Below are 24802 nucleotides of genomic sequence, written 5' to 3' on the forward strand. Positions count from 1 at the left end.
TAATGTTGCATAATAATAAAATACCCTCAAATACTATTTATTTGCCAATGCCGTGTTATTATGAGTGTCCACCATATCTATTCGATGTACTGTCTGGCCAGTAATTAAAGTACATACCTAGCAGTGGTTTAATCTATCACAATCTTTAATACAGTCAGGGTTTTGTAACCCCTCAGTTACAATTGGTCCTTCGAGCCGGAGGGTATCAGTAATCTTTAATATCATATTAATATTGATATGGCCAGCGGTGGACACTCTCCAAACGGCTCCCCCAAACTAGAGCGCCCGCAGCGCAAACGTCAGCCACCTCCATATCTGGAGGACTTCGCTTTCGTTTGACCCCCTAGCTTATCTAAACAGACGTTAAATACGGATAAAACGGATAGTTTAAGCATGCCCAATCCTATCGACTTGTCGGCCCTTCCAGTAGAGACCCCAGTGGGTTCAAACGAAACTGACTTAGCTCACGGGGGGACCAAGCGGGACATGACGTGACCAACCAGCCGAACACTTCTTTATCCACCGCAAAGATCGGACAGCAGAGTCCGGTAAACAACGTGGAGGAGGTATTGCCTTCATGTTTAACAACAATTGGAGCGATCCAACTAACGTGAAGGAACTATCCAACCACTGCTGCCCAGACCTGGAATATATAACCATCAAGTGTCGTCCTTTCTTCCTCCCGAGGGAGTTAACGGCGATCATCCTTGTAGGAGTGTATATTCCACCGCAAGCCAGTAACAACGTCGCGCTCTCCAGACTCCACGACGAGGTAAATAGAATACAAGCGGCGAACGTTAACGCCGCCATTTTGGTGCTGGGTGATTTCAATAGCGCCAATCTGAGAAAGGTATTACCTGACTTCTATCAGCATGTGACTTGCAACACCAGAGGCGGTAACATCCTAGATCACTGTTACACGCAATTTAAAGGTGGCTACAAGGCTTATTCTGATAGTGGCTTTGGTAAATCAGTCTGTGCCGACCAACTGGCCCCAGTATTCACTGACATATTTAACCTGTCCTTAGAACAGGCTGTCATCCCCACCTGCCTGAAGAAGTCCACTATTATCCCTGTACCCAAAAAATCCAAGCCTGCTTGCCTCAACGACTACCGCCCTGTAGCTCTCACCTCCATAGCCATGAAGTGCTTTGAGAAGCTAGTAAAGGGCTACATCTGCTCCTCCCTCCCCATCAACATGGACCCCCTGCAATTTGCATACCGCCCCAACAGGTCCACGGAGGACGCCATAGCCCATGTGCTGCACACAGCAGCATCACACCTGGACAAGAGGCAGGGGAACTATGTGAGAATGCTATTCATCGACTACAGCTCGGCATTCAATACCATAGTCCCCTCCATACTCATAGCCAAGCTCAGGGACCTGGGCTTGAACTATGACCTCTGCCAGTGGGTCTTGGACTTCCTGACTGGCAGACCCCAGGTGGTGAGAGCAGGCAACTGCACCTCCTCATCCATCACCCTCAACATAGGGGCCCCCCAGGGCTGTGTTCTGAGTCCCCTCCTCTACTCCCTGTACACACACGACTGTGTGGCTCAGCGGAGTAGCAATACAATCATCAAATTTGCTGACGACACAGTGGTGGTGGGCCTGATCTCTGCCAACGACGAGAGGGCCTACCTGGAAGAGGTCAAGGTCCTGGCGGGATGGTGCCAGGAAAACAGCCTCTCCCTGAACGTCAGCAAAACAAAGGAGATGATTGTGGACTTCAGGAGGTCGGGGGTCAAGGACTACAGCCCCCTCAGCATCGACGGGGCACCGGTTGAGAGAGTCAACAGCTTTAAGTACCTCGGAGCCTACATATCCGAGGACTTGACATGGACCACACACATTGACAGTGTTGTGAAGAAGGCACGACAACGCCTCTACTTCCTCAGGCGCCTGAGGAAGTTCCAAGTCAGTCAGAAGATCCTTAAGAACTTCTACTCATGTACAATAGAGAGCATCTTGACCGGCAACATCACCTCCTGGTTTGGAAATAGCACTGCACAAGACCGAAGCAGACTACAAAGAGTGACACGTTCAGCCTAACGCACAATTGGAGGGGGGCTCCCCACCCTCCAGAACATTTACAACAAGCGTTGCAAGGGCAAGGCTAAGAGAATCATTAAAGACTCCAGTCACCCGAACAACTGCCTCTTTGAACTGCTGCGGTCAGGCAAGCGATACCGGAGTCTCAAGGCGAGCACAGAAAGACTCAGAAGAAGCTTCTATCCCCAGGCCATCAGGCTGCTAAACGAACAATGAATGAACACTACACAACAACAACCACCAAACGCACATAGCACACACATCCACACGCACACACTCACTTTAAACAAATACACTGTAGCACCCACTCCACACACTTTATAGCACACACCCACTTTAAACAAACACACTGTAGCACCCACTCCCCACACTTTATATTTATTGATGAAGGATTGCACTACAACTCGTACACCTTACTGTAAATTGTACCTAAATTGTACCTCATCCCATTTCTGCTTTGCACTATATAGTACTGTACATTAGTACACTGCATAGTATTGTATATTATATGGTAACTCAGAACATTGTACATATGTCTATACCGAACACTGTGACCTCATTTTCTTCTTCTAAATTACATGCTATACTATGTTATTTGATACTATCTTGTCTAGCACAGTCTCTGGAGCGTAACAGTAAGAAGCATTTTGTATGAAAGTATTCTGTACTTCTGTATGACAACTATTAAAGAAACTTGAAACTTGAAACTATACCTCAAGACAGCGCCACCGGGACAGACCCCGGAGCGCCCCAGGATAAAGAAAGCGCCCCAGGGATAGACCCCGGCGCACAACCAACCCAAGAGCGCGTACCCGAGACAGACCTCGGCGTGCAACCAAGAGAAGAGTACCGCGCTCAAGAGATAGACCTCGGAGCGTGCCAAGAGAACAGGTCTCCGCCAAGCCCTGTCAGCGCCCGATCACCTCCATCAGTGTCATCCCCCAGCGAGGCTGACCAGAGACTGGTGCAAGCCTTGATCGCCACGCTGACAGCTTCAACCGAAAGAGACCGTATCCAGGGTGAGCGCGACCGCCTTCAAGCACAGACGCTTAGTGAGCGCGAACACTCTGCAGCGGAACGAGAGCGCCTCCACGCGCAACTCCAAGCACAAGCCCTTAGTGAGCGCGAACACTCTGCAGCGGAACGAGAGCGCCTCCAGGCGCAACAACGGAGTGAGCACGACCGCATCAGACTGGAGGAGAGGCGCCTCCAGACGGAAGAGAACATCCAGCGAGAACACGCCAATGCACAGCGCGAAGCGGAGCGCGACCGGCTGCAGGCGCAGATGATAGAACAATTGATCGCCAGGGCGACCCCCCCTCTCTCCACACGGAGCTCCCGGAGATCATCACGACACGGGTCTAGGGCACCTTCCCCTACCCGACAAAGCTACACGGGACCCGGCCAACAGGAAGAACCTGCCTACGTCTCCGAGCCCCCTCCCCGACCGGTCCATACGGGACCCAGCCAACGGGAAGAACCGGCCTACGTCGCCGAGAGACTAACTAGAAGACTCCAAGACCTAGCGGAGGAAGAGGAGGGATATCAAGCCCACCAGCACGAACCTACTTTGGACCAGGAGGCCCAGTACAGCCCCGACCTCAGCCCAGAGTCACTGCGCTACAAACCCCCGACCCAACTCAAGGGTGAGTTTGATGTACAGTCAGCACCGAGGAACAGCACCTGGGGGCCCGGCCTCTGGTACCCACCCAGTGCTAACCCACGACCACCCGTACGGGGAGACTCGCCCAGGAGGCCTCTCCCCCTACGCTCATCGGTGTCCCAGCCATCCATGGCGTCTTACCTTGGCACACCGACGTTCCAAGACTTTACGCGCGAGGACAGAGCACAGTACACAGAATTACGCATGTGTTTAGAGACTATAATGTCCGATGTCCACGACGAGTCTTATAAATATGCCATCCTCCTCAAGCATCTCAAGGTGCCCAGAGCGCATAACATAGCGCTGGCATATTCGAACTCAAGCACCCCATACTCAGCTGCTCTGGTGGCCCTCGACGCGCGCTATGGACGCATATGGGATTACGTGATCCAAGAAATACGAGATATAGACCGCCTCCCCCCAGCCAAAGACAATAGAGCACTGGATGACCTCTCTATCAAGGTACAATCCCTCGTGGGGATGCTGGGGTCCCAAAAGGAGAAGGGGAGATATGAACTGTATGCAAATTTTTATTTTTATTTTTTATTGGTCTTTTTCCCCCTCCATTTTCCTCCGATTTTTCTCCCATCCCAATGTTAGTCGTATGCCAATTCCCAGTCCCTTCCTGGTCGCTGCGCACTTACCCCCCACAGTCAGATCATCTGGGAGAGTGGAGGCTACCACGTGCTTCCTCCGACACACGTCCAGCCAATCACCGCTTCTTTTCACCTGGCAGCGCGGATTCTCATTGAGAGGGCGTAGCGTGTGGGAGGACCACACTATCCCCCTCACGTCCAATCCGCGCTTAGCAGGCGCCCCGACCGAACTGTAGGAGTCGCTGTTTACAACGACCCGGACCCACCCCGCCAGCTTCTCCCACCCTCTGATACAGCCAATTGTATCAGTGCAGACGGCCAGCCAAGCTGGTGACAACCCCGGAGCTGTGAGCTGGATTCGAACAGGCAAATCCAGCTCAGCTCCGGGGCTGGTGACGAACGCAATCTCCGCTCGGCCACCTAACCGCCTACTGTATGCAAATTCTAACGTGGAGCGGATACTGGAGAAGCTCCCTCCAGCCCTTCAAGAGCGTTTTTTCGGCGGCAGAAAGACCACAGTGACCCCAACGGCCCAGAACCATCCCTCCTAGACCTGGCTGATTTCCTCGCCAGGGAGGTCAGCAGTCTACGACTGGACACATTCGTGTGGAGTGGCTCTAGCGGAGGTTCAATGACAACCGCCGGTCAGTGACAGTTATGCACCAGGCCAAGTCAGTGCCGCAGCACAAGAACCACAACACCCCCCACGTGAAGGGAAAGTGGAAGATTGCATGCCAGTACTGTGAAAATGAACATTGGCTGTCTCAATGTGACACCTTCAAGAAGCTGACCGCTGACGAGGTGAGTCAGTGGATCAAAGCGAACTGCCGCTGCTTCCGCTGCGCGCGCAGCCATATGGCAGCTGAGTGCCGCCTAAAGAAAAGATGCAGCAAGTGCGACGGTGCCCACTTGGAGGTCCTGCACGACAGCAACAAGAGGAGACCCGTACCACAAAGCAGCTCGAGAGTAAATGTCATGTATATAGACCCTGCGAAGAGCGGGAGCTCCCGAGGGCTCTTGAAGGTGGTCCGAGTGCTCCTAAGCTACGAGGACAAGGTCATGGACACTTACGCCGTCCTAGATGATGGGTCAGAAAAGACTCTCCTCCTCGCTTCCGCCGCAGCCCAGTTGGGTCTGCGGGGTACCGAAGAAACAATGACAATCCGTACCATTAGAAGAGACCTAAAGACCATAAAGGGTGAAAATGTCTCCTTCACGATAGCAGCGGTCAAGCAGCCCGAGAAGCGGTATAGCATCACTAACGCCTTCACAAGCCACGACATAGGTCTGTCACGGTATACCTACCCCATCACACAGCTGACGGAGAAATACGTGCACCTACGTCAACTACCTATACCGCCCATCGACGGCGCCACCCCGACCCTGCTCATAGGATCCGACCACGCACACCTCATCGTCCCAACGGACCAGGTCCACATCGGGCCCAGAGGCTGTCCAGCAGCGGTCAAGACCCGCCTGGGTTGGACACTACAAGGCCCCCTCTCCGGGTCTTCCAACCGACCGACAGCCACTCGCTGCCTCTACACGAGGATAAACGAAGACGACACCACCCTCTTGCAGCACGTCGAGAGACTATGGACATTAGACGCGATGCCCTTTAAGAACGAAAAGAAACTAGTTTGTTCAAAGGAAGACACTTATGCCATAGCTCTCCTCGAGCAGAAGACAAAGAGGGTCGAGGTCGACGGAGTGATGAGATACGCAACTCCACTCCTGAGGCGAGAGGGGATGCCCACCCTCCACGCCTCAAAAGAAGCGACAGAACGCTATCTACTGAACACCGAGTGGCGTCTAGCCAAGGACCCCACTCAAGCCACTGTGTACCGCGCTGAGATCGACAAACTGATCACAGCGGGACATATCAAGAAAATTGACAATCAAGAGGCCGACCAGACGACTGAATCCTGGTACGTGCCCCACCACAAGGTCCACCACAACGGCAAGAACCGCATTGTATTCAACTGCAGCTACCAGATCGGACTACAGAACCTGAATAAATTACTCTTGCCCGGCCCCACACTCGGCCCCTCCCTCCTCGGCGTACTACTACGTTTCCGCCAAGACAAGGTGGCCATCAGCGGCGACATCAAAGGGATGTTCCTGCAGGTGCGACTGGTGGAGGAGGACAAGCCCCTGCTGCGGTTCCTATGGAGAGAGAGGATCAACGATGAGCAACCCTCCATCTATCAATGGGAGGTCCTCCCCTTCGGCACCACATGCAGCCCATGCTGTGCTACGTTCGCACTACAAAAACACGTGACAGAAGACCCTGAAGCTGACGAGGAGGTCAGACAAAGCGTAGAGAGGAGTTTCTACGTGGACAACTGTCTACAAAGCGTCTCGACGCCAGAAGAAGCCGAAGCCCTCCTGCTTAAGCTCCGTGCCTCACTGATCAAAGGCGGCTTCGATCTTAGGCAGTGGGCCAGCAGTGACCCTCAAGTACTTCGCAGCCTCTCCCCAGAGACAAAGGCAGCAAGCAGCGAGACCTGGATGGCGACCACCCCAGGTGAAGCACAGGAAATGACATTGGGCCTCGTCTGGCGCTTCAAAACAGACTCGCTCCATTACAAGCACACACCCCTGACCCCGGAGCAGGGAAGGTCGACCCCTCTACCGACCACTAGACGGAGCGTATACAGAACACTCGCAAGCCAATACGACACGCTGGGGTGCTTGTATCCTACCTTACACCACTCGGGCGAAGATGCTTGTGCGAGAACTGTGGGACAAGGAACAGGGCTGGGACGACCCCATACCCGACCACCTAGCTTCCACCTGGAGAGAGTGGGAGAGAGAACTCAGCTCGCTCCAAAATATGAACATACGCCGGAGCTACTTCCCACCCACAGTGCGGCTGGAGACGTGCCAGATGGACCTGCACGTCTTCAGTGACGCCTCGGAAGTAGCCTACGGTTCGGTGGCTTACATGCGAGCCCGAGAGGAGGGAGGAGAAGTACACACAGCTTTCATCCTGGCTCGCTCAAGAATAGCCCCCCGCAAGCAACAATCGATCCCGCGTCTAGAGCTCTGCGCAGCTCTGGTAGGCGCGCAACTCGCCACGCTGATACAACGTGAACTCACCATAACGGTGCAACGGACAATCTTGTGGTCAGACTCCATGACTGTACTCACATGGATCCAGTCCGATTCTTGTAGATACAAGGTCTTCGTGGGAGTCAGAGTCACCGAGATTCAAGACCTGGTAGGATCAGCGTGCTGGAGGTACGTTGACACCAAACAGAACCCAGCCGATGTCATCACACGGGGGATGTCCCTAGATGACCTCACACGTCCCAATATTTACAGTGACGGTCCTGAGTTCCTCAAGCTCCCGGAGGAGGAGTGGCCTACCCCCACCCCACGGGAGGCTAGTCAAGAGGAGGCAGAGATCAAGAAATCTATGTTCTGTGGACTGACGCACATCCCAGCCCCCACTGACCCTAACATAGACGACTGCCTAACCTTTGAGAGTGCGCAGATAAAAACATTCTTGTGGCACCACCCTGAGGTTCCCCCCACTACAGACATCGACGCATCGAACTACGCAGAGGCAGAACTCCTTCTGCTACAGCGAGCCCAAAGAGACTCATTGCCAGATGAGCTAGACTGCCTGCAGGGAACAAAGCCAATCCCTCGGGTACATCTCAAGTGATGTAGCAGACGTCGACCCAGTCACCCCCAACACTCTCTTGATGGGGCGGCTGGACCCTGCCCTTCCACAGGCGGTGTACAGACCTGAAGAAGCGAACGGCCGAAGAATGTGGAGGTACAGTCAAGTATTGGCTGACCAGTTTTGGAACAGTTTCCTCCTCCACTACCTACCGTCCCTCCAAACCCGTCAGAAGTGGGTAAAGAACAGGGACAACTTAAAAGTGGGCACAGTCGTTATGATCATAGACCAGTCACTACCCCGAGCTATGTGGCCGGCCGGCCGCGTAAGCAAAGTGATCACTGGTGCCGACGGGAAGGTCAGAGCGGCAGAAGTTATTGTCCAAGGGCGGACCTACACCCGACCCGTGGCGAGGCTGATAGAGTTGCCAGAGCTCCCTGACTCCCCTGATGACGATCATGACCCACTGACTTTGTAGATTGCCCTACTCCTCACAACAGATATTGAGCAGTTGACTGGACTATTAATCTGTCTCCCTTAACTAATTAGGTGCGGACTAATTAGGAGGCGGCTGTTGTGAAGGGCCAGATTAAAGCTGAGAATCTACATTTATTGTTTTATATACATTGTATATTATTTATATATACACGGTATATCCCTTTAAACCTGCGTTCGAACCATAGTAATATTCGCTCTCCTTATTGGATAACGCCCGTAGGCGCCAGCCCGCAAGCCCCCAAAGTCAGGTTCAAAGGCAAGCCCAGGCATGTCGTAACATGCCCGGAGACAGCGTATTGATTCCAGACAAGAACTGAGGTTTGGGACTAGATAATCACTTAAGTATATATACGGCGCAGGTGCGCACAGCAGCAGTTCGTGTGACAAGTTGTTCGGTAACAATGAAGTGAGCAGCCGTGCGTCTAACAGAGCGTTGAGAACCACGTGCGAATTGAATAGTAAAGTGTCAGAGTTTAATGCAGTAACGTCAAGTTCGACCTAATTTAATGTGAAGTAAATAGTCGTTCATTTATTGTATATCGTGCCAACCACAGTTCGTTCGTGTGTAGCATTACCCAGCGGTTCGTTCGTGTTAGCTAGTGGACCTTAGCCAGTGCGCGTGGACTAAATACCTTAGTACCAGCACACGAGGAGGCCTAGTCGGAGAACCTGCTGGACATGTGCACAGGAGAACCAGCGGCGGCGATTGCAGAACCATTACTGGTTGGATTATATTGATTGTGGAACGTGTTACCCGGAGAAGAGCATCGTTAATCTCCACTGTCGTTTGGGATTTAACCTTGTGAGGATTTACATTCGGGCTGGCCTCATGGACCGAGGCTGGCTGGCTATCATCGTTTGCTATCGAGCATTGGATTACAGTTATTGCTTTGTTGCTGATCGTTGGATTTACAGGGACTGGCTTCTGTACGTGAACCCCCTTATTCTTCATTGAATCAGACTGAGTATCCGAACATTCCTCTATCCTCTAGACCTTACAACTCTGAGAGGAACCCAGTGTCTCCAGGCGGTACCAGCGTTACCTTCTATAATTGCTATTATACGCCAGGTGGCGTCAGCCTAGTACCCATCGTAGGAATCATTCTATTCCCAGTGACTCATGCTACTGACTGACTTTATGCATATTCTTCGCCATACAAGCGCGACCCTAATTCTCATTCTGTAACCTAATGTTGCATAATAATAAAATACCCTCAAATACTATTTCTTTGTCAATGCCGTGTTATTATGAGTGTCCACCATATCTATTCGATGTACTGTCTGGCCAGTAATTAAAGTACATACCTAGCAGTGGTTTAATCTATCACAATCTTTAATACAGTCAGGGTTTTGTAACCCCTCAGTTACAAGCTGCGTTGACATTATATCTTTGTTTTCTCTCTCACTATTTTTCGAGGAAATACAGCGATAATGTCTTCTCCACCGGAGTGTCTAGAAGATGATGATCATTCTGACCTCCACCGGCGCTTCGCATTAGGGGCTCGCGTCGCTGAGCAATCCCCGCTGGCATTGCCTCCGGCTCTGCAGCTGGACACTTTGCTTGGGAGGCGATCGGCCGTGTGAGGGCTGACGGCCTCTCTGGGCGGGTGATGTTTTTTGCGACGCGGGCGCCAGGTGTGTCAGTTGTGGGGGGACAACTACACAGCTTACGAAGGTCGGCTCCAGGCTAGGATCCTTTTCGCTGCCCCTTAGCGGCGTGGAGGGGGTTCTAGTTTGATGCCCCACGATAACATTAGCTCCTCCTCAAGTGAAGTCGTAGCTTTGTTTTCCTGGGACCGTGATTCCGAATCTGCGGTTCAATTCCCCGGGTCTCTGGACAAACGGATACCCACTGTCGCCGTGCTGGCCCCACTTTTCAAGATGAAAAACACCCGGTGTGAGGGAGGTGAGCTTCGTTATGAGAATATCTCCAAGCTCAGGTCGGCTATAGCCCGCGTATAGCGAGGCTCCAGCCATTGCTTCTTCTGGCCTGGCCAGCGAGAGGCCTTCGTCGATGTGGTGGACCAACCTGTGTTGCGGCCTTTCATCCTGCATTCCTTGGTGCAGGTAAGGTGTCCAATGGACATTACCGCACTCTTCCTTCCTTCCCCTCCGGAATGTTTTTGTTAATAACGATGTTTTTGTCTACAAAACATATGTTACTTCACTACATTTGGAGATACGACGTGTGCTGTGTGAGAATTGTCTTGGTCGCTTTGTATAGCTTGGGTTAGCGTTGGCCAAGGCTTATGTCTTTCTCTCTACCTAGGAACAGCGTTGTTTTTTACGTGAGTAAAAATGAACTGGGTTTTTGTTGTATGATGAGAAGTTGTGTGTCTTCATGTAACGTTTAGACAACGTGGCTGAGCCCACAACTGGCTGGGTTACCCTACAATGCTGTGCATAGTGGCATATGATCGAGGGCTGAGTCCCTCTCTTAGCTTGTTATTCTTACTTGAGGGTAATGATGAAAATAAAAAGTGGCAAGTTTTTTTCACACATAAGCAGAGCTGTGGGAAACCTGTTTCAAACAAGGTTGTCGGCTGTGCTGGCGTGCATGATGTAAAGCTTTTACTCTACACATTTGGCGTCGTATCAGGGGTAAGGTGGTGAGGGGTGGGTGAAATTATTCCCCGGTTTGCCCCTGGCCCCCCCCTAAAATATGATTTTGTTTACAAAATGTGTGTTGATTCACTATATTTTTGGGGATATGGTGTAAATCCCTCAGCTTCTTCTGGGGTTGTGCTCTTGCTTAGAGAGAGTCAATTTTCTCTGAAAATTTTTTGGTCGCTGTCATGTAGACTTAGCAAGGCCTGTGACCAGCACTTGATCGAGGACTTATGTCTTCTCTCATCATAAAAAACGGCGTTCCTCTTACAGTAGTGAGAGTGAACTTTTGCCCTTTTTTATTGTGATAGAGGGTTGTGTGTATCGTATTCACGTTTAAGTAAACGTGGCTTTGAATCCACAACTGGGTTAGGTGTTGGCCTACAGAAGTTACATGTGTAGCTCTTGTACCAGGGCCCTTGGCCCCTCTCTTGGTCTGTGTTTTTCTTACTTTAGGGTAAAGGTGTAAAAATTCAGGTTGCAAGTTCGCACATGAGCCTGAAGCCATGTATAAAACCAGTTTTTGCACAGACAAGGTTATCGTCTGTGGCTGGTGTGCAGAATGTGAAGCTGTTATCCTAACAGGTATAATGCGCTTTCATGTAGCATGCTATGACTGGTGTCATGGCTCTGCTTTGTCGTTGCATCGTATCAGGGGTGAGGGGTCATGAGGGGTAGGCTGATAAAATCCTCACCCCCCTTTACTGATTGGCCGGGAGGTGGGACCTCCTGCCTGTCAGTTTTTCCCTGTCGGCTGAGGGGCAGCGCGTCACAGGGAGGGGGAAGGGGGGGGCGGGGGGGGTTTCCTGGTTCCACTCCATGTTAGGATGGGTGGGTCACAGGATTTCCCCCCGGCCATGGGCGCGTTTCCTATTGGCCAGGAGACATCCGTGAGGTTACAGGCTCTGTGCTGCAGACCGCTGTCTTTGTCAAAGTTGGATGATGCGATGCATTCGAAAACTGTTCGTTTTCTGCTCTGCTCTCTATTACAGTGTGTATTGGGCCGTTGGTCACTTGGCCCAATTATTATTGCATGTACCTTTTTCAATTGTACTCACGTGGAGGTCTCTTTGGGGGAACTTCTGTCTTCCCCTCTTATGTGAGGAGCAGAATTGACGGGGTTGCCCTCAGTCGCGTCCAGTGGTGCAGTCGTGGTCACACGCGGTTACACGGCGTGTTACCAGATCACTGAGGCAGAAGTACGCGCGATCGCGCACGGATGTGTACTCGCGTGTACGCGCAACCATTTGTTGTGCGCTAAGTACCCGGCCACCCATAACAAAAGCGCGTCTTCAACCACGCCCCCGCCCGCAAATACAAACAGATATAAACAGATCATTTGACAACAGTATCATGTTACCTGAACCAACGATGCCACCGCCGCTCCCCAAGAGAACCTCCAACGCCCGCGCTCCCCACAACAGAGACAGCTGCCACTCCACAACAAGGCAAGTAACCGCATTTAAAACAGATTTTCTTTTTTTCTAGTCTATAGGCCCTAATGTATTTGTCCAGATTGACTAAGGTAGGCTATTTGCCTGTTTGTTTCTCTTGAAATAAATAATCGTGGCACTGGAAATAATCATGTTTTAATTCAATGTGATCACTGATTAATCTTGTACTGACAAAATGCAGATATATTCTTACAAAGAAATGTATTTGCCACGCAATCACATTGGAAGAATAATAATACAATCTTTCAGTAATGAAAAAAATCTGTTCTGTGCGCATGCACGTACCCGCGCGCGCGTACGCGGCGTGTTACCAGTTCCCTCTGTGATGTTTTAGATCGACACGCGTACCTACCCCCCTCTTAGGACTGGGGATGGCGGCGTGACTAGAACGCGGGACTGGTTCTGGTCACGCCGGACCAGGTCAGTTAACCCGTTGTCCGCCGGGGCGCAGATCTGCTGTTCTGGTACCCTGAAGGACTTTGTGCTTTTCCGGGGGTAAAATGCCGGGTCAGTCCGGGCTTCATGGGGATTGATGTCGTGGATATGTGTGTCATGTGTATGCCACTACGACTTGCCCATAACAGTGACGTGCTTGGTCCATACTGTGTTGTACCTTGCGCTGTGTTAGGGGGCCTGGTCCTTCTCCATTGTTTCACTCCTCCCTCCCCCTGCTGGGCAGGGATGGGAGGGGGCTGTCGAGGTGGTTGCTGTCAACCCCTCTAGGCATCCCTGTGTAGGTCCCGGTCCGCCAGGCCCAGGTCCGGACTCGTTCCCGTCGACCTGTTGGCCTGGGTTAACCCTTTGAAAACTGAAACACTTTGTTTCTAGGTTTTTCTTGGTGGGTTAAGGGAACAACCGCCTCCTGTTAAACTAAACATAGGGAGGTGGTTGGTTCTCCGGTGTGTTGGTAGCAGAGTTGACTCTCGGGTTGAGGCCGGGCTTGACCCTGTCTGCCCGAGAGTGTGCCCCCGCATTTTTCATGACGTCTGCCAATTGTGTCGGCCTCTCCTTTGTTGAGGTCATGACATGGTGCACAGCATACCGAACACCCCTTCCGCCGGGTACTGTTCTTACAGTAGACCCTTTGGGCGCCTGTCTATTCCGCAGTGCTCCAGGCACAGGTCGAGTTCTGGCCTGTTGCCTGGATTGAGGGGTCAACCCCCTTGGGGGTTGTCTCCCCGGCGCACCGTCTGGCCCCACAGTATTGTGGGGGGGTAGCCTCTTGGGGCTTACGGCCATGCCAACCTGGACATGCCCGATCTCATCAGATCTCGGAAACTAAGCAGGTTCGGCCCTGGTAGTTCTTCGATGGGGGACCCCCTGGGAATACTAGGTGCAGTAAGCTAAGGGGGGAAGGGCCTACTCTTGATTTGGGCCCTGTCCGATACGCTGGCGATGTGGTTTTCAGGCCTTCATTTTTTTTTGTACAAAAAAAATCAAGCACTTTAAGCACTTGAAAGACCTTGTGCGACCCCTGGTAGTCTGAACATAGCCTAAGCAACAGACATATCTAATGAAATGCAGACACACAGACAGGAACATATTAATTGTGTGTGTGTGTGTGTGTGTGTGTGTGTGTGTGTGTGTGTGTGTGTGTGTGTGTGTGTGTGTGTGTGTGTGTGTGTGTGTATGGGTTGGTTGACCCTTCCTATAGAACTTCTCTGACCCCCCCCCCCCCCCCCCCCACCCCCTTCTCTTAAGGTTCCCCCGAAGTGCCGTTAGCATCTGGCACAGTTGCAGCAGATGTTTCGTTGCCTCGGGATGCCGTCCTGGCTTTCTAAGATCTGCCTTTTGCCCGTGAGTTATGTAAAGATTTCTGTTCAAAGGAACCAAATTGACCCCACAGGTTCTAAGCAGTGAGAGGGTGTTGTGGATACTTGATATACTGACGTATCAAGTTTACAGTTATATAATAATAATAATAATAATAATAATAATAATAATAATAATAATAATAATAATAATAATAATAATAATAATAATAATAATAATAATAAACCTTATTATTTTGTATAGCACCTTTCATACAAGAATTGCAGCTCAAAGTGCTTTACAGCAGACATATAAAATCAACATTTTTCATATTAGGATCTAACATCCCAATAGGCCTCTCTGTTTTTACGGTTTGATTCAGTTTTAAAATAGGCAGTGATAGAAAGAATAAAAAGTAGAATAGACAGAGTAAAATATACTGTAGGGGGGACTATTATTTGGGGACTAGGTGTAGTACAGTTATTAGTTTAACTACGTCCCACAGTAGTTGGGTGGTATAGTTATAGGGCACACAGGACCTCATCTGCACCTTTGTTTACACCGTTTATTTTTTCTCATATTTTTATGTTTAGATCTAATTGTATTGCCTTTATTGATGTCTTTCTACTATTACCCTGCCCACACCTGTACCTCCCCTCCCCCCACACCCATTCCGCAAGGGAATCAATAAAGGAATAACTTATTTTATCTTAACTACATTAAAATCCTAGTCGTTTTGGCAGTAGTTAACTATATTGGATCACGTAGTTAAGGTGGTTAATTACAAACGACATATTTAGCTAAAAATAGTTAGCATTTTCCTGATTCCACCTCAAAAACGGTCCTCTCCGTAAAACACACCATGTCAAAACACACTTTACTCATGTCTCAATCCAGTTGTTGCTTCAAATACCTGTATATGACATTCCAGACTCAGACAGGAATAATCATTTTACATTACAACTACAATTGCAATGTATTTGCAACATGAACTACTTTTTCAAAGCAGTGTCAGTTTGATAAACAGTAGTAATCAAGATGTATTGGAACTTCTTTCATTGTGAAGTAGCTAGTCGTTTCTGAGTCGTTTCCCCAACACAGATAGCTAATGTCATTTAGACTCAAAGTGGAGCGATGCGCTGTTCTGCAACACTGTGATTATTGTATTGTAAATGAGGGCTGTTTTTTATTAACTATTTTATTGCACTGCACTACTGCATCATTTTACTCTGTCTATTCTATTTGACTAACTATTTTATTGCACTGCACTACTGCATCTCTGTCTATTCTATTTGACTCTTTTTATTACTGTCTACTAAAACTGCCATAGAATCAAACCATAAACAAAGAGGCCTATTGGCATGTTAGATCCTAATGTGTAAACTGTAAAAATCTATTTTTTGCTTGTTTTATGTATGTCTGCACTTTATGCCAATTTTGTGCTAATTTCATCCCTGTCTTTTTCACCGCTGTGAAGCACATTGAGCTGCAATTCTCGTATGAAAGGTGCTATAGAAATAAAGTGTATTATAATTTACTTCAGCATCAATATACCACGGTGACTTCCGTTCCGTGACTCTGCAGCTGTAATCGTAACCACGGTAACAACGTTTGCCATGTTTTTCACGCTGTACTCCCGCTCACGCATCTGCGTGCGTCGTGTGAAGTTTTCTAGTGAGTCCCAACGCGCCCTTTCCTGTGAACGGGACACACTGTAGCGCGGAAGGGAGCGATTGTTTGTCTAGGTTTGATGCCTGTACAACAGTGAGAGGAGCGGTAACACTCGAGTGAGGACCGGAGTCGCGGGTCAGCGGTCGTAACGCAGCGGGGTTCTGGTTTTGACAGATGCGGCCCATGTGTTGAAGAACAGCTAGAGTTATAAAAGATATAGTCTGATGTCGATCCTCTCCCTTCCCCCGACATCTAGAGGGAGTTCAGGCCCAGGAAATGCTCTTTGATGTTGGCGTTGTTGAGACGAAACGCCCTCACCGGGCCTGCAAGCCCGGTTTGCGAAGCCGCGGGTCATCTCGTCTTTAGCCTTTTAAAGTTGTTTATAAACCGATCCCTAACCTTAATCACTCCCACTAGCTACAAGTAAAAAAAATAAAATACATGTAAGCATTTTCTTCTGGCCCGTGGGTTTGCAGGTCCAGTGAGGGCATACATTTTAGTCTCCCCTGTTTTCACACCTGACAATGCTACAAGAAATTGGTTAAAGGTGCTATAAGCTGTATTTTCTTTGTTAAAACAAGTGTCTACATATTAGAATAATAGCTCTACATCCCGACAGGGTCTCCCAGTCCCTCCGCTCTGCGGTAAACAGAGAAATACATCGTCTGGTATCCCGTTCCCACTTTATCCAATCAGGAGAACTCCACACTGCAAAAATTGTCTGACAAAAATAAGAAATAAAAACAAATATGTGATTGAAACAAGTAAAATAATCTGCCAGAAAATCTGTCTTGGCAAGATGTCTTGAAATATCTAGGGTTCTCTCTCCTGATTGGATAAAGTGGGAAGGGATACCAGAATATTTATTTTCTGTTTACTGCAGAGCGGAGGGACTGGGAGACCCATGTTACTGACCAGACACTCTATATCAGTGACGACTGTTTTTACTGCAGAGCGGAGGGACTGGGAGACTCATGTTACTGACCAGACACTCTATATCAGTGATGACTGTTTTTACTGCAGAGCGGAGGGACTGGGAGACCCATGTTACTGACCAGACACTCTATATCAGTGATGGCTGTTTACTGCAGAGCGGAGGGACTGGGAGACCCATGTTACTGACCAGACACTCTATATCAGTGATGACTGTTTTTACTGCAGAGCGGAGGGACTGGGAGACCCATGTTACTGACCAGACACTCTATATCAGTGATGGCTGTTTACTGCAGAGCGGAGGGACTGGGAGACCCATGTTACTGACCAGACACTCTATATCAGTGATGGCTGTCGGAATGTAGAGCTACTTAACACTTATTTAAGAAGATATCACTTACAACACCTTTAACCTTTTTTATGTGAGATAACTCCACACAATTAACAATTCAAAACATAACAATTCAAACCTGTTTCAAGAATTTTCATCTTGAAAGAAGTGATCAGCCTTATTTCAAGATGTTTTCAAGAAAACAAAACTAATGACTAAAAATGTATGAACTAATCACTAAATGTATTTAATGTATCTCACTCCAGAGTTTCAGTTCACTTATCTCATTAAGATATTTCAATACTTTAAAAACGGAAATAACTTTTTTAATGGGCCTTGTTCCAATTCCAGCTATGGACAAGTCAGTCTGACAACGTCGTTTTGCAGCAGTTTATATTCTAGTTCAATAAAGACCCAGATGACATACTGTAGGAGTCATAGTATAATTCAAATTATAGTATGATTTGAGTTCTCAGAGACTCAGCAACTCAGGGAGGGTCAAGGTAGGTAAAGCCTGATTTTGGTCAAATATAGATTTATGAGCAAATCTTTGACAAATATGTCGTAGGCAATCTTCAATCCCACAATGCACTGTTCTAAAGAGCATTCAGAATGACAGAGTCTTGTTTAGGATTCTAATCTGGACCCATATCGTGTTTCTGCTGCTTTGGGGTTGATTCCTTCGTGACAGATGTGTCATCATACCTTTGGTCCAGGGAACCCCTCGCCTAGGGGCCCTTTCTCTCCCTGAACACCTTGTGGCCCTTGAGGCCCCTGTAAAAGAAGCCAAAACATCAGTTGTCAACTCGTCATCAAAAAGTCGTTTTCTCATCAGGTCAAATTTCCTACCGTCGCCTCTGGTTAGTGGGCTTGTTTCAGGTGCTCACTTTCATACAATGTACGTCACGGCACGCTGTATATATTGTGTTGTGTTGTGTTGTATATTGTGTTGCAGAAAAATCTGACTGATTGATTGATTGCATTTATTTGATAATCATTCAATAAATATAAAAGAGGAGACGTTCCAACACAAGGAGAACACAATAAAAGCTCCAAACCTTATTGTCATGATGACTTATTACCTGCCTGTATCCTCCCTGTAAATTCTGGTTGTCAAAGGGATCATTCGAGGTTTCTCACAGACAGAGAAAACTCACATTAAATGTCATAAGAAGAAGCTTCAGGACACTTTTTTGTAGCAGGTTCTATTTGCCAAAAGCTCGGGAGGGAAGACAGAATACTTTGTTTTAATAAGACCGAGCTGTAATCTGCATATTATGTAATCCGAATTCAGAAATGAAATGAAATACAATGAAATGTAATGTGTAATAATGTGAGAGGGTTGTGCACTTTGTGTGCATGACATGAACATTTAATAATCAATAAATCAATCAATCAATCATGCAATTCGTTGAACGACTCTAAATGCCTCTTCTACTGCCCCCCCCCCCCTTTATGAATCTTTGTACATTGTAGTGTTTGACTTCTTTGTGGTGTACAACAGTATACAGTCAGTATGTAATGTGGGATCATGTTGATACAGAACTGAGCTTTTGACACCTGTTGGACCCAAACAGAACCGCTGCTGTGTGATCACTAACCCAGTGGCGTAATGTAAGTAAAAGGCAAGGTATGGCGCGGAGGGAGGGGGGTGGGGGGTGGATTTTTTTGTCAAATCAGTTGTGCAATAGTCACTTTTGGTGAGTTGTTTCTATACAATTCAGTTGGTATGACACAGGACTACACAAGCATTTTTTGTAGGGATGCTCGATATTGGCTTTTTTACCGATACCGATATTCCGATATTGTCCAACTCTTAATTTCCTATACCGATATCAACCGATATCAACCGATACCGATATATGCAGGGTTTCCCCCCCAAAAAAACGGAATAATTTCAGGTAACTAATAATTTCACTGTATGCAATATTGTTATTGTTTTAAATTTTTTTTAAACCGATACCGATATTTTCCGATATCACATTTTACTGCCGATATCGGCCGATAATATCGGTCGGCCGATAATATCGGACATCCCTAATTTTTTTTATATAAATGTGTCAACAGACTAAAGCAGGGAACCACAATATTTTGCATACGAATTATGCAGAATGTAATATCATAACTGTCTATTACTTTTCTTGCAATTGAGCCAATTTTCCTTAGGTACAATTTTCAATCAATCAATCAATCAATCATTCCAATAACAACCACTAACTTCATAATTAAAAAATAAAGAAAAGTTGGATGTGTTAGTTGGTTGGATGTCTTAGTTGAAAGGCAGTTGGATGTGTTAGTTGGTTGGATGTCTTAGTTGAAAGACAGTTGGATGTGTTAGTTGGTTGGATGTCTTAGTTGAAAGACAGTTGGATGTGTTAGTTGGTTGGATGTCTTAGTTGAAAGACAGTTGGATGTGTTAGTTGGTTGGATGTCTTAGTTGAAAGGCAGTTGGATTCCAATAACACACAGTTGGATGTGTTAGTTGGTTGGATGCACTTCCGAGCTGCTTCCACATGGAGGCAATTTCTCTTTTTTGTTGTTGTGGGAACTACTTTTTCTGGCGGATGGTTTTTTCAATAAATCTTCGATTAATGTGTGTTTATTGTATAGCAATAAGGTTGGATGAATGTGGCAGTTGTATAAAAGCATTACACCACTTGCAGTCGTGATTTGTGAACAATAAACCATGCCTAGGGGGGTCTAACGACCACCCCTAGGCATGGTTTATTGTTCACAAACCACTCCTGCGCGTGATGTAATGCTTAAGTACTGTACTGTACCCATTCTGCAATCTGTTAATAAACTTTTCAATCAATCAATCAATCAATCAATTCAATCAATCAATCAATCAATCAACCCATTTCACTACCACACTACAGACGGTTAACCCATTTCACTACCACACTACAGACGGTTGTGGTAGTGAACGGCTTAACGTTCTGTAGTGTGGTAGTGAAAGGGTTAACCATTCTGTAGTGTCGCAGTGAAAGTGTTAACCATTCTGTAGTGTCGCAGTGAAAGGGTTAACCATTCTGTAGTGTTGCAGTGAAATATTGTGCATATTCAGATACTTTAACCATTTCACTGCCGCACTACCAAACGGTTAACCCTTTTCACTGCGACAATACACAGAATATGTATATGTATATGTTGTGTCTGTCCACTGTCTGTTACTTTGTTACTCCCCCCCCCCCCCCCCCTATGTAAAGCGACCTTGGGTCTCTTGAAAGGCGCTATATAAAATGAAGTTATTATTATTAAGTGTCAGGAGTCCATTTTTCCTTTACTCACCGAGGATCCAGGTTCACCCGTCCCGGGGGGACCGTGAGGCCCCGGCCGACCCTGGAACCCCATGTCGCCCTGCAAGCAGACAGAGGTTAAGTGGAGAGGAGATACAAGACACTGCCAGAAAAGTTACAAAATCTTTTGGTAACACTTTATAATAACACTCAGTTATAAGACATTTATAAGGTATTTATAGATAACGAACTAATCATGAACAAACCATTTATATACATTCATAAATTATTATTAAATCATTTATAACTATATTTGTATAACATTTACAAATTAGTTATACATTATTTATAACTCATTATCAACATTGTTTGTACTTGATTTGTTCATCATTCAATAATGTTATAAAGGTCTTATAACTGAGTGTTATTATAAAGTGTTACCAATCTTTTTCATTTAGAAAGTGAGTTTAGTAGGAGGGAATACAATTTTAAACATCAGTTTGCACGTACCACACTTAAACAGATGTGACTCCTTCAGTTATTGGTATAAAGTTGTGGAATTCTCTCCATAGCGAGCTTAAGGGATGTAATAGTGTTTGTCAATTAAAAGAAATTTAGTCAATAATATGAAATTCAAACGTGAATCTGAATAGTGAGATCTTTTCTTTTCTTGTTTATTATTATTGTTTAATCTGTGGATTGTTTGTTTCTTTGTTTGTATATGGTATGAATTATTATCTTGTGTAAATTAGGTTGTAGGCCGACCATCAAGTAATACTTGTTTAGTTTAGGAATAGGGGGCAGGTAACTATAAGAATTCTTCTTCTTCCTGCTCCTTTTGCCCATGGTAAAACGTTATTTAGGATTTTAATTTAATGATTGTATTGCTTCCATGTGGCAAATAAAACTCTGAAACTGAATCTGAATCTAAAAAGACCACGGCAACCAGGGGCGGGTTCCGTTTACATCAAATTCAGTCCACCGGAAGTGGAGTCACTTCAAAGAGCTCGGCCTAGTCTATATGGCTCAAGGGATTTCTATTTGTAATTGTCAAAATTAAAATATTGTAAAACCTTTGCTATGGGAATGTATTTTTTTTTTAGATTAGATTCAAATGTATTGTCATCATGCAGCACAAGTACAGTACAACAAAAAGAGGTTTGGCCTCCAACCAGAGTGTAAATGTAACAGTAAAGTGCAACAGTAATATACAATGTACAGGTGATTAAACTGGGTATATACTAATATAAATGAGTACTACTGAGTAATAGTGCTGATCAGATGTATGTACTGTAGTATTAATATGTACAGTGATACAGGTATAATGACACTATGGTAGTAAGTCATACTGCCAGCAGCGTAACTAGTAAGAGTAGGGATATGTACAGATATAGATATAGTATCTACAGATATGTAAAAAGGATTCAGGTATGTACAGACAGATGTGGATAAGAATAAGAATATATATACGGTATAATGTACAGTATATACAGCATTATTGTACATGCTATCATCAAGTTCAAGTTCAAGTTCTTTAATAGTTGTCATACAGAAGTACAGAATACTTTCATACCAAATGCTTCTTACTGTTACGCTCCAGAGACTGTGCTAGACAAGATAGTATCAAATAACATAATAACATAATATAGCATGAATTTAGAAGAGGAAAAATGAGGTCACAGTGTTCGGTATAGACATATGTACAATGTTCTGAGTTACCATATAATATACAATACACAATACTATGCAGTGTACTAATGTACAGTACTATCTAGTGCAAAGCAGAAATGGGATGAGGTACAATTTTAGGTACAATTTACAGTAAGGTGTACGAGTTGTAGTGCAATCCTTCATCCATAAATATAAAGTGTGGGGAGTGGGTGCTACAGTGTGTTTGTTTAAAGTGGGTGTGTGCTATAAAGTGTGTGGAGTGGGTGCTACAGTGTGTTTGTTTAAAGTGAGTGTGTGCGTGTGGATGTGTGTGCTATGTGCGTTTGGTGGTTGTTGTTGTGTAGTGTTCATTCATTGTTCGTTTAGCAGCCTGATGGCCTGGGGATAGAAGCTTCTTCTGAGTCTTTCTGTGCTCGCCTTGAGACTCCGGTATCGCTTGCCTGACCGCAGCAGTTCAAAGAGGCAGTTGTTCGGGTGACTGGAGTCTTTAATGATTCTCTTAGCCTTGCCCTTGCAACGCTTGTTGTAAATGTTCTGGAGGGTGGGGAGCCCCCCTCCAATTGTGCGTTCGGCTGAACGTGTCACTCTTTGTAGTCTGCTTCGGTCTTGTGCAGTGCTATTCCCAAACCAGGAGGTGATGTTGCCGGTCAAGATGCTCTCTATTGTACATGAGTAGAAGTTCTTAAGGATCTTTTGGCTGACTTGGAACTTCCTTAGGCGCCTGAGGAAGTAGAGGCGTTGTCGTGCCTTCTTCACAACACTGTCAATGTGTGTGGTCCATGTCAAGTCCTCGGATATGTAGGCTCCGAGGTACTTAAAGCTGTTGACTCTCTCAACCGGTGCCCCGTCGATGCTGAGGGGGCTGTAGTCCTTGACCCCCGACCTCCTGAAGTCCACAATCATCTCCTTTGTTTTGCTGACGTTCAGGGAGAGGCTGTTTTCCTGGCACCATCCCGCCAGGACCTTGACCTCTTCCAGGTAGGCCCTCTCGTCGTTGGCAGAGATCAGGCCCACCACCACTGTGTCGTCAGCAAATTTGATGATTGTATTGCTACTCCGCTGAGCCACACAGTGTGTATTTTTGGGCTTTCTGTATTTTTCACCCATCCCAATTTAGTCGTTATGCCAATTCCCTTCCTGGTCGTTGCGTGCATTGCCCCACTGTCTGTCGGCCTGGGGAGGGTGTAGAACTACCACATGCCTCCTCCGATACATGTGGAGTCGCCAGCCAGTTCTTTTCACCTGACAGCGAGGAGTTTCACTGGGGGAACGTTATGCGTGTGGAGGTTCACGCTATCTCCCCCAGAGCCCCTCCCTGCTGAACAGGCGCCCCGACCGACCAGTAGGAGTCGCTGTTTACAACGACCACGACACATACCCCACCAGCTTCCCACCCGCTAACACTGCCAATTATGTTAGTAGGGACGACTGACTGAGCCGGAGGTACCATTGACAGCTGGATTCGATCCCAGAGTCTCTGCGGTGGTAGGCGAGTGCTTAGTCCACTGCGCTACCCAGCCGCACCTTGACAACAGAATTTACCTTCGGTCCAGGAAGTCCGACACCAAACTCCCCCTGCATTCCAGCTGGACCAGATATCCCCCGGTCTCCCTGTGGCAGAGAGAATTAGAAACATGTTAACACCAAGGAGCACTGGAGCTCACAGGAAGTGACAACATCACGTCACAAAGGAACAGGCTCTGAGCTGAGGCAGCAGGCAGAGGGGACAGGAAGCTGTCATTCAGACAGGAAGCTGTCATTCAGCCTCGCCCTCAGGTCAGACACTTCTTCTTTTCTTTTTCTTTTTTTGATATATAGTTTTTAGGGAATTTTTAAGTGCATTTTATTGACAGGACAGTTTGGAAATTGGGAGAGAGAGAGAGTTTCAAGTTTCAAGTTTCTTTAATAGTTGTCATACAGAAGTACAGAATACTTTTATACAAAATGTTTTTTTTTTTTTTTAAACTTTATTTATTTAAAAATGTTTTAGCGTTTATCGCTTTCCACTGACAGATACAGTGAGGGTGAAACGGGAGAGAGAGCAGGGGAAGACATTTGGCAAATGACGGCGGGTCCGGGAATCGAACTCGGGTCAGCCGATCCGCGACGCAGCGCGGTACATGGTGTGCTACTGGAGCGCCCTCTACAAAATGCTTCTTACTGTTACGCTCCAGAGACTGTGCTAGACAAGATAAGTATGAAATAAAATAGTATAGCATGTAAAATAGAAGTAAAAATAGAGGTCACAGTGTTCAGTATAGACATATGTACAATGTTCGATGCAGAATAGAAGTAACTGAGTTACCATACAATATACAATATACTATGCAATGTACTAATATACAATACTATATATTGCAAAGCAGAAATGGGATGAGGTACAATTTAGGTACAATTTACAGTAAGGTGTATGAGTTGTAGTGCAAATCCTTTACCAATAAATATAAAGTGTGTTTAGGTGATCTAAAGTGTGGAGAGTGGGTGCTGCAGTGTGTTGTTTGTTTAAAGTGAGTGTGTGCGTGTGGGTGTGTGTGCTGTGTGCATTTGATGGTTGTTGCATAGTGTTTATTGTTCGTTGAGCAGCCTGATGGCCTGGGGATAGAAGCTTCTTCTGAGTCTTTCTGTGCTCGCCTTAAGACTCCGGTATCGCTTGCCTGACCGCAGCAGTTCAAAGAGGCAGTTGTTCGGGTGGCTGGAGTCCTT

At 46.9% G+C, this 24802-nt stretch overlaps 1 protein-coding gene across 1 annotated transcript in view; it reads right to left on the reverse strand.

The window, feature by feature from the left end:
• The window catches only part of col28a2a (collagen, type XXVIII, alpha 2a), a gene marked incomplete at its 3' end in the record, with an annotated part of 142147 nt that overhangs the window by 75798 nt on the left and 41547 nt on the right, over window positions 1-24802 (reverse strand). The window contains 3 exon segments of the mRNA XM_084314357.1: window positions 17895-17963; window positions 20481-20549; window positions 23642-23710. Coding sequence (XP_084170483.1) covers window positions 17895-17963; window positions 20481-20549; window positions 23642-23710 — 207 coding nt within the window.

Source organism: Notolepis coatsorum, assembly GCF_963971535.1.
Source record: "Notolepis coatsorum genome assembly, chromosome: 5".
Taxonomy (NCBI): Eukaryota; Metazoa; Chordata; class Actinopteri; order Aulopiformes; family Paralepididae; genus Notolepis; species Notolepis coatsorum.